This window comes from Corylus avellana, chromosome 3, assembly GCF_965113065.1.
Source record: "Corylus avellana chromosome 3, dhCorAvel1.hap1.2, whole genome shotgun sequence".
NCBI lineage: Eukaryota > Viridiplantae > Streptophyta > Magnoliopsida > Fagales > Betulaceae > Corylus > Corylus avellana.
This window is the reverse complement of record NC_142492.1, coordinates 31,923,933-31,936,607: the sequence shown is the minus strand read 5'-3', so window position 1 is coordinate 31,936,607 and position 12,675 is coordinate 31,923,933. Positions and strand designations below refer to the sequence as shown.

Genomic DNA, 12,675 nt, shown 5'->3' with positions numbered 1-12,675 from the left:
TCACAGCCCATCAATATTGTTAAAATTTTGAATTGCTAATTATGATAAGGATAATATAATCAAAATAAGTGATATAAGTTATTTTTCTGATGAGAAACTAATTACCAACGCAATTTAACCTAACCTGGAAATATGTTTATAGCCCAACTCAACTTACAAACTAGCTCAAGCCAATCCCACATGCAAGCTTTGGTTCAGGTTAAGTTAAAAGGCTTGAAGTCAACTTGGACCGGATTAGGATTCAAGGTTGAAATACTTGGGTTAAGCTAGGGTTGGCCTGACCAAAATGGATAGCTCTCTAAGTGTTCAAACTTCAAAAACCAATGCTTCTCTAACATGGTAAAAGAGCCAGGTCATCTTTGGTCTTTGGTTCACGTCTATCAACTCTCAGTTCCCACTTTCTTCTTCTTTTTTTTCGATTCAAGTCTATCAACTCTCACCAATGCCTAATACACGATGTTCAATTACTTCTTAATAGCCTAAGCTGTTGGCCCTAAGGTACGCACTACGAAAAACAGTTGATTCAACAGTGGTTCTTGACATTTGCCCCCACATTGGTTAGTTTGAGCAGGGCCCAATAACTAAATCATAAATTCTAAACAGTTCAAGCGCATGCACAACAATGGCAAGAGCTATTGGTGCAACAAAAAATGTTTTCAGGAACATTTTCAAAGTGTCAACCAAACACTAGAAAATTAGTAGTTTTTGTTCAAATTGTTGTTAGTTTCTTAACATTGGCCAAATTTCTACAATTCTAGATATTAAGTAATTTATTGAGTATCCTGATACAAAAATAAATTTCCAGTTGATTCCTTCGTAGAAGAAAAACACACTTCTGTTTCATAAATCTTCACTAGCATTTAACTTATTGTATTAGTCAACTTACATATTTTCATCTGTCTTATTTTATCTACTACTATAAATGAATTACATTCTACCATATTGACGAGAGAAAGAAAAAGCAAGAAACATATGTTTGATAGGAATTACAACTAAAGAAGTGAACGGTCCTCCCAAATCAGAATTATCCACCTCATAGTGCAATACTTCAATTCATAGATTATTACCTGTGCAGCAGCACTCCACAGTCGCTGTGTCTCTCCCGAATACCAAGATAATGTGTCCTCAAGAATGTAATCAAGTGAACGTGAGCTTACACACCCAAAGAGCTTCTTTATAGCTGCACCAGTCATGGAACGAACCCTACTATCTTCATCATTGGCTAAGCAAACCACCAACTGCACAAATAATGTCTCTGATTGCTCATCCACATTTTTACTTGGAAATTTGACAATGATTACATGAAGCATTTCAAGGACAGCTTCTCTTCCAGTTGAATGCTCATATCTGCAAGAGTAGTTAAGTCATTTCCGGACATATAAGAAGGAAAATTAAAAGAGTTTAAAAATACCCCCCTAATATTTCACCTGTTTTACAATTATGTCTCCAAATGAAAACAATTTGCAATGTGGCCTCACATAGTTTCTCAAATTTGTCAATGTAGCCATTCCATTACTAATTTCCGTCATCTCAAACGGAAAATGGGGGCATTTTGGACTTTTAACCCTTTAACAAAAAAAATGGGCGTGGCTGGCCTGCCAGCCCCATTTATTTATTTATTTTTTCCTGTTTTGGATCTTTTTTTTTTTTTTTTTAAAGAGGGAATTTTGGACCTTTTTACCCATTTTCTGTCATAGAAAGTGAAAATTGCTAACGGATGGGCAACAATGACAAATTTGAGAAACTTTGTCATGGCACATTGCAAAACAAATTTCTTTGGAGGCAAATTGCAAAACAGGTGAAACACTGGGGAGTTGGGAGGGGGGTTTGTTGTAAAAGGAATTTTCCCCCAAAATAACTATTAGATGCCTTACCTTAAATTTGAAAGCAGAAAATCTAGATGTTGTTGCAAACGTTTTACTGAAAGCTGATAATCAAGTAAAAACTGTAATAAAATTTGACTGCATTTCTTGCGAATTGAGTCAACTTGACTTGTCACCATCAATTCCCCAACTTGAGTTACAAGATCATATATCTCAGGAACAACAAGCTTGCGATTAACAATTGCCTTCAGCAATGAAAGGGCAAGATTAGAAGGTTCCCTTTCAAGATCTACAAAAAGAGGAAGCTGAATTAACTGATGTAACTGATCTGATGAAAGGGTGATTCTGGTGCTCCTCAGAAGTACAACCAACAATCTTAGGCATGACTGCATTAGAGGACTGCTTGAAGTTACCGAACTCTGTGCAATATCCAAGACTGCCTCCTTTATTTTATCAGCTTGAGATTCAAGGGATGGTAAAGGCAGCCTGACCAACGGAGTGAGGCATCTAAGGGACGCAGATAAAACATCTTCATACTTGGAAGCCAAGCAGTTCCCTAAAAGTGTGACAAAAGGATCCAACATTGATAACGCATGCTCAATTTTTCCCTGTTTCAAACTTCTTGTACGTTTATGCAACATCCTGAGAGCAAACACAATAAGAAGATGTGAAGATACGTTGACAAGTCGGCCTGAAGTTATTCTTTTCTCTCTCAAGTCCTTTCTATGATGTTTCTTTTCCTCTGCAATTACTGAAATTTCACGCTGACCATTTTCGTCTTTAATCCCATCTTCAATGAGGCCATATACAAAGATGAACAGGTCAGTCTGATCTACAGATGGATTACGTTCAATGCCAACAGCTATGTGATTTAACATTTTTTCCAATTCAGTTTTGACTTTTGGCGTGAGCTGCTTCTGCAAATATGTTGTAACAGGTGAAAGAAGCTTCAAGGCATGAGTTTTGAATGTTATACTCTGGGCTATCAATTCCAGGGTATTAAAAGACTGTCGCATTTTAGTTTCTTTCATTTTTGAAGCAATCTTTCCCACCTCTTTTTCCTCAGCAACATCTCCAAGAATGTCATTCTCTATTACTGAAACAAGATCTTCCAAACAGTAATCCAACTTCCCACTATTGGGAATTAAAATAGACTTGGACAAGATGAAATTGAGAGTGTATGCCAATACATGCAGCTCGTATCCTCGTTTCAAGGTAGCTCGCAAAACCCTGACTATAAACTGCAGGTATTGCAGCCCAAGCTCCTTCAAACAAGCAGCCAAAGCAGACCTAGCTTCGTCACGTATGCTTTCCAACCGATTCTTTAAGAAGTTAGAAATACGATGAATGATGCTAGGAAGCATTGAGTCCATTATGTCCACAGGGAGCAACTTTAGTAGTTTAAGGGCAGCAAGATTGATGTTAACATTGACCTTATCAGAATCAGAATTGAGTAGCTTCTGTATCTTTGGGAGCACAGTATTATGAAGGCATCTCTGAATCTCAGTTGCCATAGCCGAAGAACAACTACTAATTGTCCCAGCATCAGAAGCATTCTCTAAAGAGTCATTGGCTTTTTGGTTATTATGAATCTCTGAAAAATGAAATCTGTCCAATATGGAGCAAGTTAGCCTCAATAAGTGTTTTTGCTTGCCTGGATTCATAGTCATCTCTTGGAGGCATCTAACCAGTAACGCATAGTATGACTTCCATTCAAAATGACCAGAAACAGAAGCAAGGGCCTCTATGCATGCCACTCTAACATGTTCTCCATTTCCTTCTCGTATGTCAAACAACATACTAAAAAAGAGTGGCACAAAAACTTTATTTAAAATATCCTGAATCAAGCAGCAGCATAGAAAAATTCAGTACTTCGAAGGAGGGTTTGAGGAATTGAGAACAATTAAAAAAAAAAAAAAAGAATTAAAAAAAAAAAAGTATAAAAATACCTCCGACATGTTGCTTGTACTGATAACATTCCTAAAACGAGACAATGCCCTTGCTCTCCTATGCCTCTGCAAGAACAAATGTGGATATGTCAGATGAAACAAGTACCTTGTCAAATGTGTTCTTTAATGCTTGGAAGCAATTAATGATGGAAAAAATATCATTAATGACTATCAAGACCGATAGATTGAAATATTTTACAAATAGAAACAACCATGACAATAAAGATAGCTCTCCTCAATTTTCGGAAGAAAAAAAAGCAATTCAAATAATTATAATTTTTTTCCCAAGTCATATTCTTTCATTCGAGGAAAAGATGCTTATTATAAAGAATTTTAGGCATAAGGGCTCTAATATCACATGATCACCACAAAAATATGTCAAGCTTAGAAAGATATAACATAGAACTCACCTGCAAATGAACAATATTGTTGAAAAAATCTACTTCAGCATCGCTACTGCACAGAGCCCTCAATGAATTAAGATTTGCTACTTCTGGTAGTTTCATCACCATTTCTCGTAGTAAATTTATCCATTCCTGAAACCAAACCAATCGTTATAGAAACCACAATGATGCATAGCAGTTTATGTTGCACAATTTAATTAAACCGTTCATTATTAAATCAACAAAATCAAAATTGTTTGATATTCTTTATCAGCAACGGACCAAATCATTCAATACACTATTTGGATTATTTTGTCCTGGCCTCAAAAGGACTACACAAAGAGTCTGCCCAATAAAGAAATATCCAAAAAATTAATTGTTTTCATGACTTAATTTATTGTTATGGTTTGTTAATGTTAATTTATCATCAACTCCGATAAGATGAACAGGAACTAGATACCTTCTTGATTGTAGTTTCTCTGCTCAATGCATCCCCCATATGCTTCAAAAGAAACTTGATTGTTTTACGCGGAAAAGATGCTCTAGTCCAACAACCATCATCATGCGTAATCATCTTACAAGTCATTTCTTGGTGACCCTTTCCTTCTTGGCCAAGGATTTGGGCAGAAAATTCAACAAACGAGAGCAGTGACCCATAAGCACTATGCCTTAAGATCAATTCTTCAGATGACATATCATACACACAATGTGATAAAATGACCGATGCATGATCCTCATGAACAGTATAGAAGAAATCAATACAAATCTCATTATAACCATCCATGATAGCGTCATAATCAAGGCTACCCATTTCTGTAGCAGAGGTTGCATTCAATTTACGAACAAGTTTGGCCTGCATTCCGATCAAGAATTAAGCAAACATGGACAATTTGGGATTCGAAAACCAACTAGGTTCCATCTAAAGCAATACTCAAATGTAAAATAAAGATAACAGTATTACCAGAAACTGGACAGAAGGATCAGCTTCAGCAAGTGAATCAAGAAGATCACAAATAGACAACCGCATATCCAGTGCAACAGAAGCAAGTAGCGGGGTAACTGCTGTCAGAATTTTTTTAGTACTTTTGCTCCCTAACACTGGGACAATATCTCGAATGACTTGCACAGCTTCAGAATAAAGATCTGCAAGATATGATAGAATTTCAAAGAACAAGATAAGATTCTTATGGTGAGTACCAAAACTATGAGAGATTCTTACCACAATTTTTAGATCTTTTTGTTATGAATGGGACCAAGATATCTAGAAATTTTGCTGGCAACGGATCTTCTGTTGCTGGCAAAGGATCTTTTGTTGCTGGCAACGGATCCTTTATATACTTCGATAATAATTTGAAAATTCTTATTTCTCTCTCCCCAGGACATTTGACCAACTTCCTGGTACAGAAAAACAGTAAGTCATAAAGGGGGCTCCCAGAAATACTCACAAAAGTAAACAACTTGATGTACTATAGAATGACCAGAAATATAAAGGGAAAAGGTTGGTTTATCGTGCTGACTCTGAGAAAAGGTTGTCAATACCCTTTTTAAAACTAGAAACAACGAATCATTTCACCTTACTAGATTAAGTTGAGTGCGGTGTACCCAAAACTTTATGACAATAAGAACACGTGACTGCAGAAATTAGCACGAGTTTTTCTCCAAAAGCTTGGAGTCTAGAGTGGACGTGGATAATTTATCCATTAAGCTGCATGGAAGCATTCTGTCTCTACTTATGTGGAGCTTAATGCATGCAAAGTCAATTATCAATACCTTAAGAATCCTACTTTACAGATAAATTCCAAATAAGGGTAGTCTAACAGGAAAGCAAAACAATAAAAGTGAATGATTAGGAAAACAAGAACTAAATAAAATACAAAACAACATTCATACCTCTTGGTTGCACTATCACTTTGGAAAAGATCATGCAAGCTGCAGATAAGTGCCTCGAGGTTCGGAAGTAGGACTCTTTTTGTAGCATCTGCTTCATCATTTAATTCGCTATCAAGGTTCAACAGGTTCTCAACAAATGTAAGAACACATGATACAATGGCTTTAGAAGCTTTCATCTCACTCAGTATGGAAAATATATTAGGGACAAGATTCTTCTCCCAACTCAAGAGTGATACAAGCCTGTGGCTTCTACTCATAGCAACAAAGCAAGAGAACAGTGAACTTGGTTTCTCACTACTGGAACCCTCCTGTTTGAAACCGTCCACTAAATGTTTCACAGAAGCAAAGAATAGGCTCCAGAACTCACAACCAAATTCGTGATCTTCATACTTATTAAGGACAAGAGAAACAATTTTCAGGCATAGAGACCTTAAAGCTTTGAACTGCTTCACAGCACTGCTGGTCTGCATGTTGAGCATAACTTTTTCATCAGCAAATTGTCATGTAATCATCCATAAACGAACTAAAAGAAGTGCTGGATTTCCCTGGAACAATTGCTAATCAATAATATTGGTTAAAAGCCAATGTGCTAGATTTTGTGAACAATGTATCGTACAGACCTCTCCAATAACATAGGCTGTTTCATGCTAGCTAAATTTGGTTACATGCAAACCAGTAAACTCAAACAAGCATAGGTTGTTTCATGTTAGCTAAATTTGGCTACATGCAAACCAGTAAACTCAAACAAGGAAGATAGTTAATATAAGGAGAAGAAAAAAAAAACGCTTCAACAGTGAAGGCATAAAAGCAAAAAAAATAATTTTCCCAACTCCGAACCTCACAAAAGAGAAGATAATAAGAATATAATAAAGGTAAAGAACATATTAAGTATTAACCCTAGTGTTACAGTTAGCCGGCCCAATTAATTGTAGCAATATTAGCACTATTACTTTGGGTATTTACCCAACATTTTCAAGATAATAAAATTAGGGGAGTAGTTATAACAACAAAGGCTTTAGTAGTAGTCCAGATTCAGCATTCAACATGATAAACACAGTACCTGGACATCACTTGCTGATGCACTGTCTTTCTCAAGTACAGTCAGATCAGCGTTAGAATGATCTTCAAGTGAGGAGAATCCATTGCACTTTGCAACGTCAATGCTTGATGTGCAGCTTCCCAGCACCCGAACAACACATCCCATTAAAAGATCAAGAAAAGGTCTGACATGAAACTCATCAAAAACTCCTAGAACATCTTCAATCACATGCAGAAAACCATATCTCTTCTTCCAAGACAGGGCTACTATATTATCCACGGTGAAATACTTTAAGAAATTATATGCCATAGAATTTTCCCATGAAGTCCGCAACCAATAAGAAGTACTATCAGTTTCTTTAGAACAAATTTGCAATGGCTTTATCAACAATACGAAGAAAAGAGGAAGCTCCTCAACATCAAGTTGAGCAATGAAACCAAGAACTGCCTTTCGGTGAAGAACACTTGCATTCTGCAGAAAAAAGTTACATTACTGAGTAATTTAGGATGTGATTTTGAATGAAAAGTGAGGGAAAAAAAAAACGAAAGAAGAAAACCCTACAGGTATATATGAGATAATATAAAAGAATAACAATCTTATAATTCAACTCAGATATACCTTTCGCGAGGCAAGTGTCTTCAATTTTCTAACTTTTGGCATCAGAAGACGGATAACTATAGGCACAAGATAAGCTCTGTGTTCTTCTTCAATCTGATTAGATTCTTTGGACAAACTCCATGTTGTTAGCTCCTCTCGCAAATATTTGGAGTTTATTAAATTTTTCAGATGTTGATCATATGGGAGTAAGAAACCATCCTTCCAAATTAACAGGCAATCAAGAACCTTCGTCTGGATTTCAGCATCATTGTCATCCAGAAGCCTAACAGAAACATCCCAAAGATTCAAGTAAGTAAAAAAGAACCTAGTGCACTCAAGCTGAGATTTCAAATGAAAATAACTAATAGTCTAATACTACAAGAATAGATGGGCATAAAATAAATTTTTTTTTTTTGATAAGAAATGGGCATAAAATAAATTATCGCATCATCAAACCACTGCACCAACCTATTTTGCAGAACTTCTTTAAGATGTTGACTCTCATCAAAAGATCTCAGGTTCCGCATTGCTCTCAGCAAGTTTAACCATTCTTTAAGGACACCCTTCCACTCTTTGCCTTTACAAGCATGTGAATTGAAAAATTCCACACTGCAACCACAATAAAAATGCAAGCCAACTTTTAGTGAGATAGTTTGAGTAAACCTTTGCCAGTTCATGAAGTCCTGAAGTAAGTACGTCCAATAAAAGTCACAAGTCCAGAAGAAACCTACCTTACATGATCATTGAGATTATAGCCCAGAAACTTTAAGAACAAACGTATTAACTCCCGAGACTGAGATTCTATAACATTTGGAATCTTTTGCAATGATTGGAGCAACAAGGATAATACCATTGCAAATGGAGTGCTATCAGATTCTGGAGTAACAAACAAATGAAATCGCTGGTCAAGATCTGGAAAACAAAACCAGTTTAAAAAAAAACTAACTTCCAAAGGAACTTGATTTCAAGAAAGCTAAAACTCAGAAAATAACCAGTTCATCACTCTAAAACATGTATCATATAACAGCACCTGAGTCAAGATAAGTATCTATGTATATCGTCTAATACAAACTGATAGAGTAAAAGCAAAAATCTAGTCGTCACATACCACTTGACTCATCATAGAGTTTATAGTTCCCTCTGTCTAGTTCATGGGATGTATGAAACATTGACTGGTATTGCTCAAGATAACAAACAAATTTATTCCATATAAGTCGAACATGCTGGCTCATCAAAACTCCAAGGCACTCCAATGCTGGATTCCAAAGATAACTAAAACGGTTATTCAATATACCAACTATCCCACTCAAAACAAGGGGCACATAGGCTTGAGGTACTCTGCCCGCAGAGAGATCCATCTGTATTCTAGAAATCAATAGGATCACTTTTCGGCTGGTAGAAATTGAAAGCGGAGTTTCCTCAATCGAGAGAAGCAACTGAAGAACCTGATATTCAAAGGAAAATTAACCCAAGATTACCGAGTCAGAACATGGTATCAAACGACAATAACAGCAAGAATATAGGCAAAAACGTACATTATTGCCCAGACTATCTACAAGGGATGTCTGAGAAACTTCAGTTTTCATTTGCTTCTCAACCAGTTGATCATTTGTAGAATCTACACAGTTTAGAAGTTCATGGTGACACAATATTTTAAGAGTTGAAACGCGTATCCCCCTATTTGAGTGGTGCAAATTATCAGCAAAGATGCTTAATGCATCCACAGCATTCTCCACTGAAAGTTCCGGATGATACTTTCTATTGCAACTGTCTGCTTCCGACGTGGGCCTAACATTTTTATAATAACAGTAAGTTAAGAAAGCAGACTTTTTAAGCATAAACATAGCTGACCAAGGAAAAGACAAAGATTTTAGTGGATATTAACTAACAGACAAATCAACTTACCCATACACAAAATCCAAATAATCAGCAACAGCAGACAATACTTGTGAAGATGATCCATGTCTTTTTGCTAGATTCAAAAATTTACTCGTTTCTTCAGGCCCAGATTTTGTAGCATTAAGTAATTTGTTATAAGAACTCAAAGCAGCGCCAATTACGCTTTGGTAGGCTTGTTTAGGAAGACCTGCTATGCAACCTGAAAGAAAAACATATAAATTAAATTAATTGAGATCAACCAAGAAAGCATGATTTGGTACAATAGGCATTGAAAAATGCCATTTGTTAAACAATATTGTTTCACTTGGTTGTGACCATTTAAAGTCCATTGAGAAGGCTAATACATCGTGCATGGTTTGAAACACAAAAGACAATGTCAACAGAAATGATGGTGAAGACATTCTGATAGTTTCACGGATCCCTGGGATACAATACACTGATGGGTACCGTCAAGTACACGAATGCTTATACGTAAAACCATAAAAATAAAAAAAAGACATTACATGCTTGGTGATCGACAGGCAATACTCGGAGTATTGTTGTTTGGAAGATGGTGCTTTTGTGCCTATTGTGATGTATTTGGAGGGAAAGAAACGATAGGTGTTTTGAGGATCATGAGTTGTCTTCTTTTTTCTTTAACACTTTGTACCTTTGGACTTCTACTCATGTTTCTCCTGTAGTGATTAGTTTTCATGTATTTCTTGCTCCTTTTGCCCCTAATTCTTAGGTGGTTTCTCTTGTATACTTCATGTATTCTTGGGGGCGTCATACGCTTTTAATAATACTTGGATTATTTATCAAAAAAAATATGACAAGGTAAATGGATACCGGTGTTCCAAGAACAAATTAAATCTGAAGGTGCATACCATCTTCCGTCAACGGTAGCTGATCAAGTGCATCTATCAACTTCATCAAACAGGATGACATCCATTGGACATTAACTTCAGCTATCAACTTCATCCAAGGCAAGCATCTAATTATTCCCCACAGTAGAGCCCACTTAGTCTCATGAATATGACAAGATGATGGATCACCATGCACAATAATGTTTATTTCCCCAATCCAACGGGAGATAGCCTCCTCCATCTTTGGAAACTCTTTTCTAAATGTGCCATCTGAGAAGTTGGATTCTTGCACTTTCGCTTCCATTACTTCAAAGAAGGACAGTAATAAATATATGACTTCTTCTTCCGAAGTCTCTATCAAATCATTCATTGCACTGAAAATGCAATAAGAAAAGTCACGACTACCAGAAAATAAACCACATTGTATCCCAAAAATAACTAACCTATAACATTACCTTAAGATGTTAACTCCAAAAATATATACTATGCAAGGGTCCTTCTGCAGTAGTTCTCTAATAAATTTCAGCAAACTGCAACGCAAGCCTGATCCATGTCAAAACCTATAATGGTAAGGAAAGAAGAAGGGGGGGAAAAGACCAAGCTTCAAGCCTTTACCTCAAGTTCCTTAATGTGAATACAGGAGCCCATTGCAATGAACAACTAGAGATAGCTGATATATTATTAAAGTTGTGAAGCCCATTGAGAATGCATATCATCAATTCGAGAACCTTATCAACAACTTCTGTTTGGGGAACCTCTGCCTTCTCAAAGCCAGAAGACATGACAAATATTTGCACAAGAAACCCCACATGTTCAAGCAACGATTGGTAATCTGTACAACATCATAGCAGTTTAGTGTGGTACCAAAGCACACAAGTGAGCAATGGACATTATTAAAGCAATTAAACATATAAGGTAGGACTGCAAAATAAACCAAGCTACTCAAGCTCAGCTCAAGATTAGTTGAGTGAAGTGACACTCAAAACAACTTACTACTGAGCTAAAAAAACTTAAGGAACTAATCTTGAGCAACCTATTATCAGCTCCAATAACTTTTCCTCTTGAAAAGCCAAGCTACTTGAGCTCAACTGACATTAAGCTTTAAAGAAAGCACAATTGAGATCATCCATAGGATAAAACAACCAAGCTTGAGCAACCAACTACATGGCTCAAATCAGTATATTTTATAGCCGCTCTAAAAGAGAGGGCTTAAAAAACAATATATCAGTATGCTTTATGGCTCACCATAAAACCTTCGACCATTATGAATCTGAACAATGGAAATAAGCAGTGATAGGAGGTGACTTAAATGCAAAATGCATCCATTAGTTACACCGTCATTAATTTTCTGATATATGCATTTCGGGATCAAATCCAACTCCTTTGGCTCTATCTCCTCACACAGTCTTTGAAAAGCAGTACTCACAACTTCAACAACAGAGTCTGAACCTGCAGGGGGGAAGCAGAGAGAGAGACTTAGACAAAATAGAATCACGAACTTCTTAAGGTATCATTCCATAGAGTAAGCCAACCATTGACCTGCAGATTCTAGCAAACAAGTTAATGCACAGTACTTAAATTAACGAGTGTAGGAGGAAAAACCTGTAGGTTTTTAAAATGAACACTCAGAGTCAAATTAGGCAATAGCTGAGAGAATTAAGAAAACCCAGAAAAATAACTTAATAGAGGAAAACCAATCAATCAAAGAATTTTTAAAATCAAGACCAAAACTACTACTGATTCCTTCTTCTTTTTTAACTTTTCTTGTTCCATCATAAAACATAAGCTCTCACCCTTACTACGCTATATAACATGTGACGTTATAGAAGGGATAAAACATTCTGCCCCACTAAACACACTTAATTCTCAAGTTGTTTTACAAACTCTCATTTATGATCATGTTGATATCGCTCTAATTTCTATCCAAATAAATAACCAAACTAATATATATCCTAATAACATATTAGAGACTTATCTATAGTACCCTTTCTAGACCATGAGACAGACACTATCCCTAAAGTGCAGGATGTAGTAATTTGTACCCACAACAATACACTCATGCTCTCCACCTCTCATTGATCATCTTTTTTTTATTTTTGATAAGTAATTGATATCTCATTAAAAGCGTAAGGCACCCCCATCTACACAAAAAGTATACAAGAGAAGTCTCATAACTAGTTGGAGGAAAAATAACAAGAAAATCATGAGATTTCATCCACCTCTCATTGATCATATACTCTTTAACTGCTT

At 36.2% G+C, this 12,675-nt stretch overlaps 1 protein-coding gene across 2 annotated transcripts in view; it reads right to left on the bottom strand.

Annotated features, from left to right (window-relative positions):
* The window catches only part of LOC132173861 (ARM repeat superfamily protein), a 29,052-nt gene that overhangs the window by 6,468 nt on the left and 9,909 nt on the right, over nt 1-12,675 (bottom strand). For both annotated transcript variants that reach the window (XM_059585510.2, XM_088514195.1), the window contains 19 exons: nt 11,671-11,874; nt 11,041-11,257; nt 10,881-10,955; nt 10,447-10,799; nt 9,587-9,779; nt 9,217-9,469; nt 8,790-9,126; nt 8,413-8,593; nt 8,150-8,290; nt 7,703-7,964; nt 7,106-7,555; nt 6,046-6,509; nt 5,375-5,550; nt 5,117-5,298; nt 4,616-5,008; nt 4,183-4,308; nt 3,773-3,838; nt 1,875-3,661; nt 1,068-1,347 (listed from right to left, as the gene is read on the bottom strand). In XM_059585510.2, the coding sequence (XP_059441493.2) occupies nt 1,068-1,347; nt 1,875-3,661; nt 3,773-3,838; nt 4,183-4,308; nt 4,616-5,008; nt 5,117-5,298; nt 5,375-5,550; nt 6,046-6,509; nt 7,106-7,555; nt 7,703-7,964; nt 8,150-8,290; nt 8,413-8,593; nt 8,790-9,126; nt 9,217-9,469; nt 9,587-9,779; nt 10,447-10,799; nt 10,881-10,955; nt 11,041-11,257; nt 11,671-11,874 (6,140 nt within the window). The remainder of the gene's footprint in view (nt 1-1,067; nt 1,348-1,874; nt 3,662-3,772; nt 3,839-4,182; nt 4,309-4,615; nt 5,009-5,116; nt 5,299-5,374; nt 5,551-6,045; nt 6,510-7,105; nt 7,556-7,702; nt 7,965-8,149; nt 8,291-8,412; nt 8,594-8,789; nt 9,127-9,216; nt 9,470-9,586; nt 9,780-10,446; nt 10,800-10,880; nt 10,956-11,040; nt 11,258-11,670; nt 11,875-12,675) is intronic.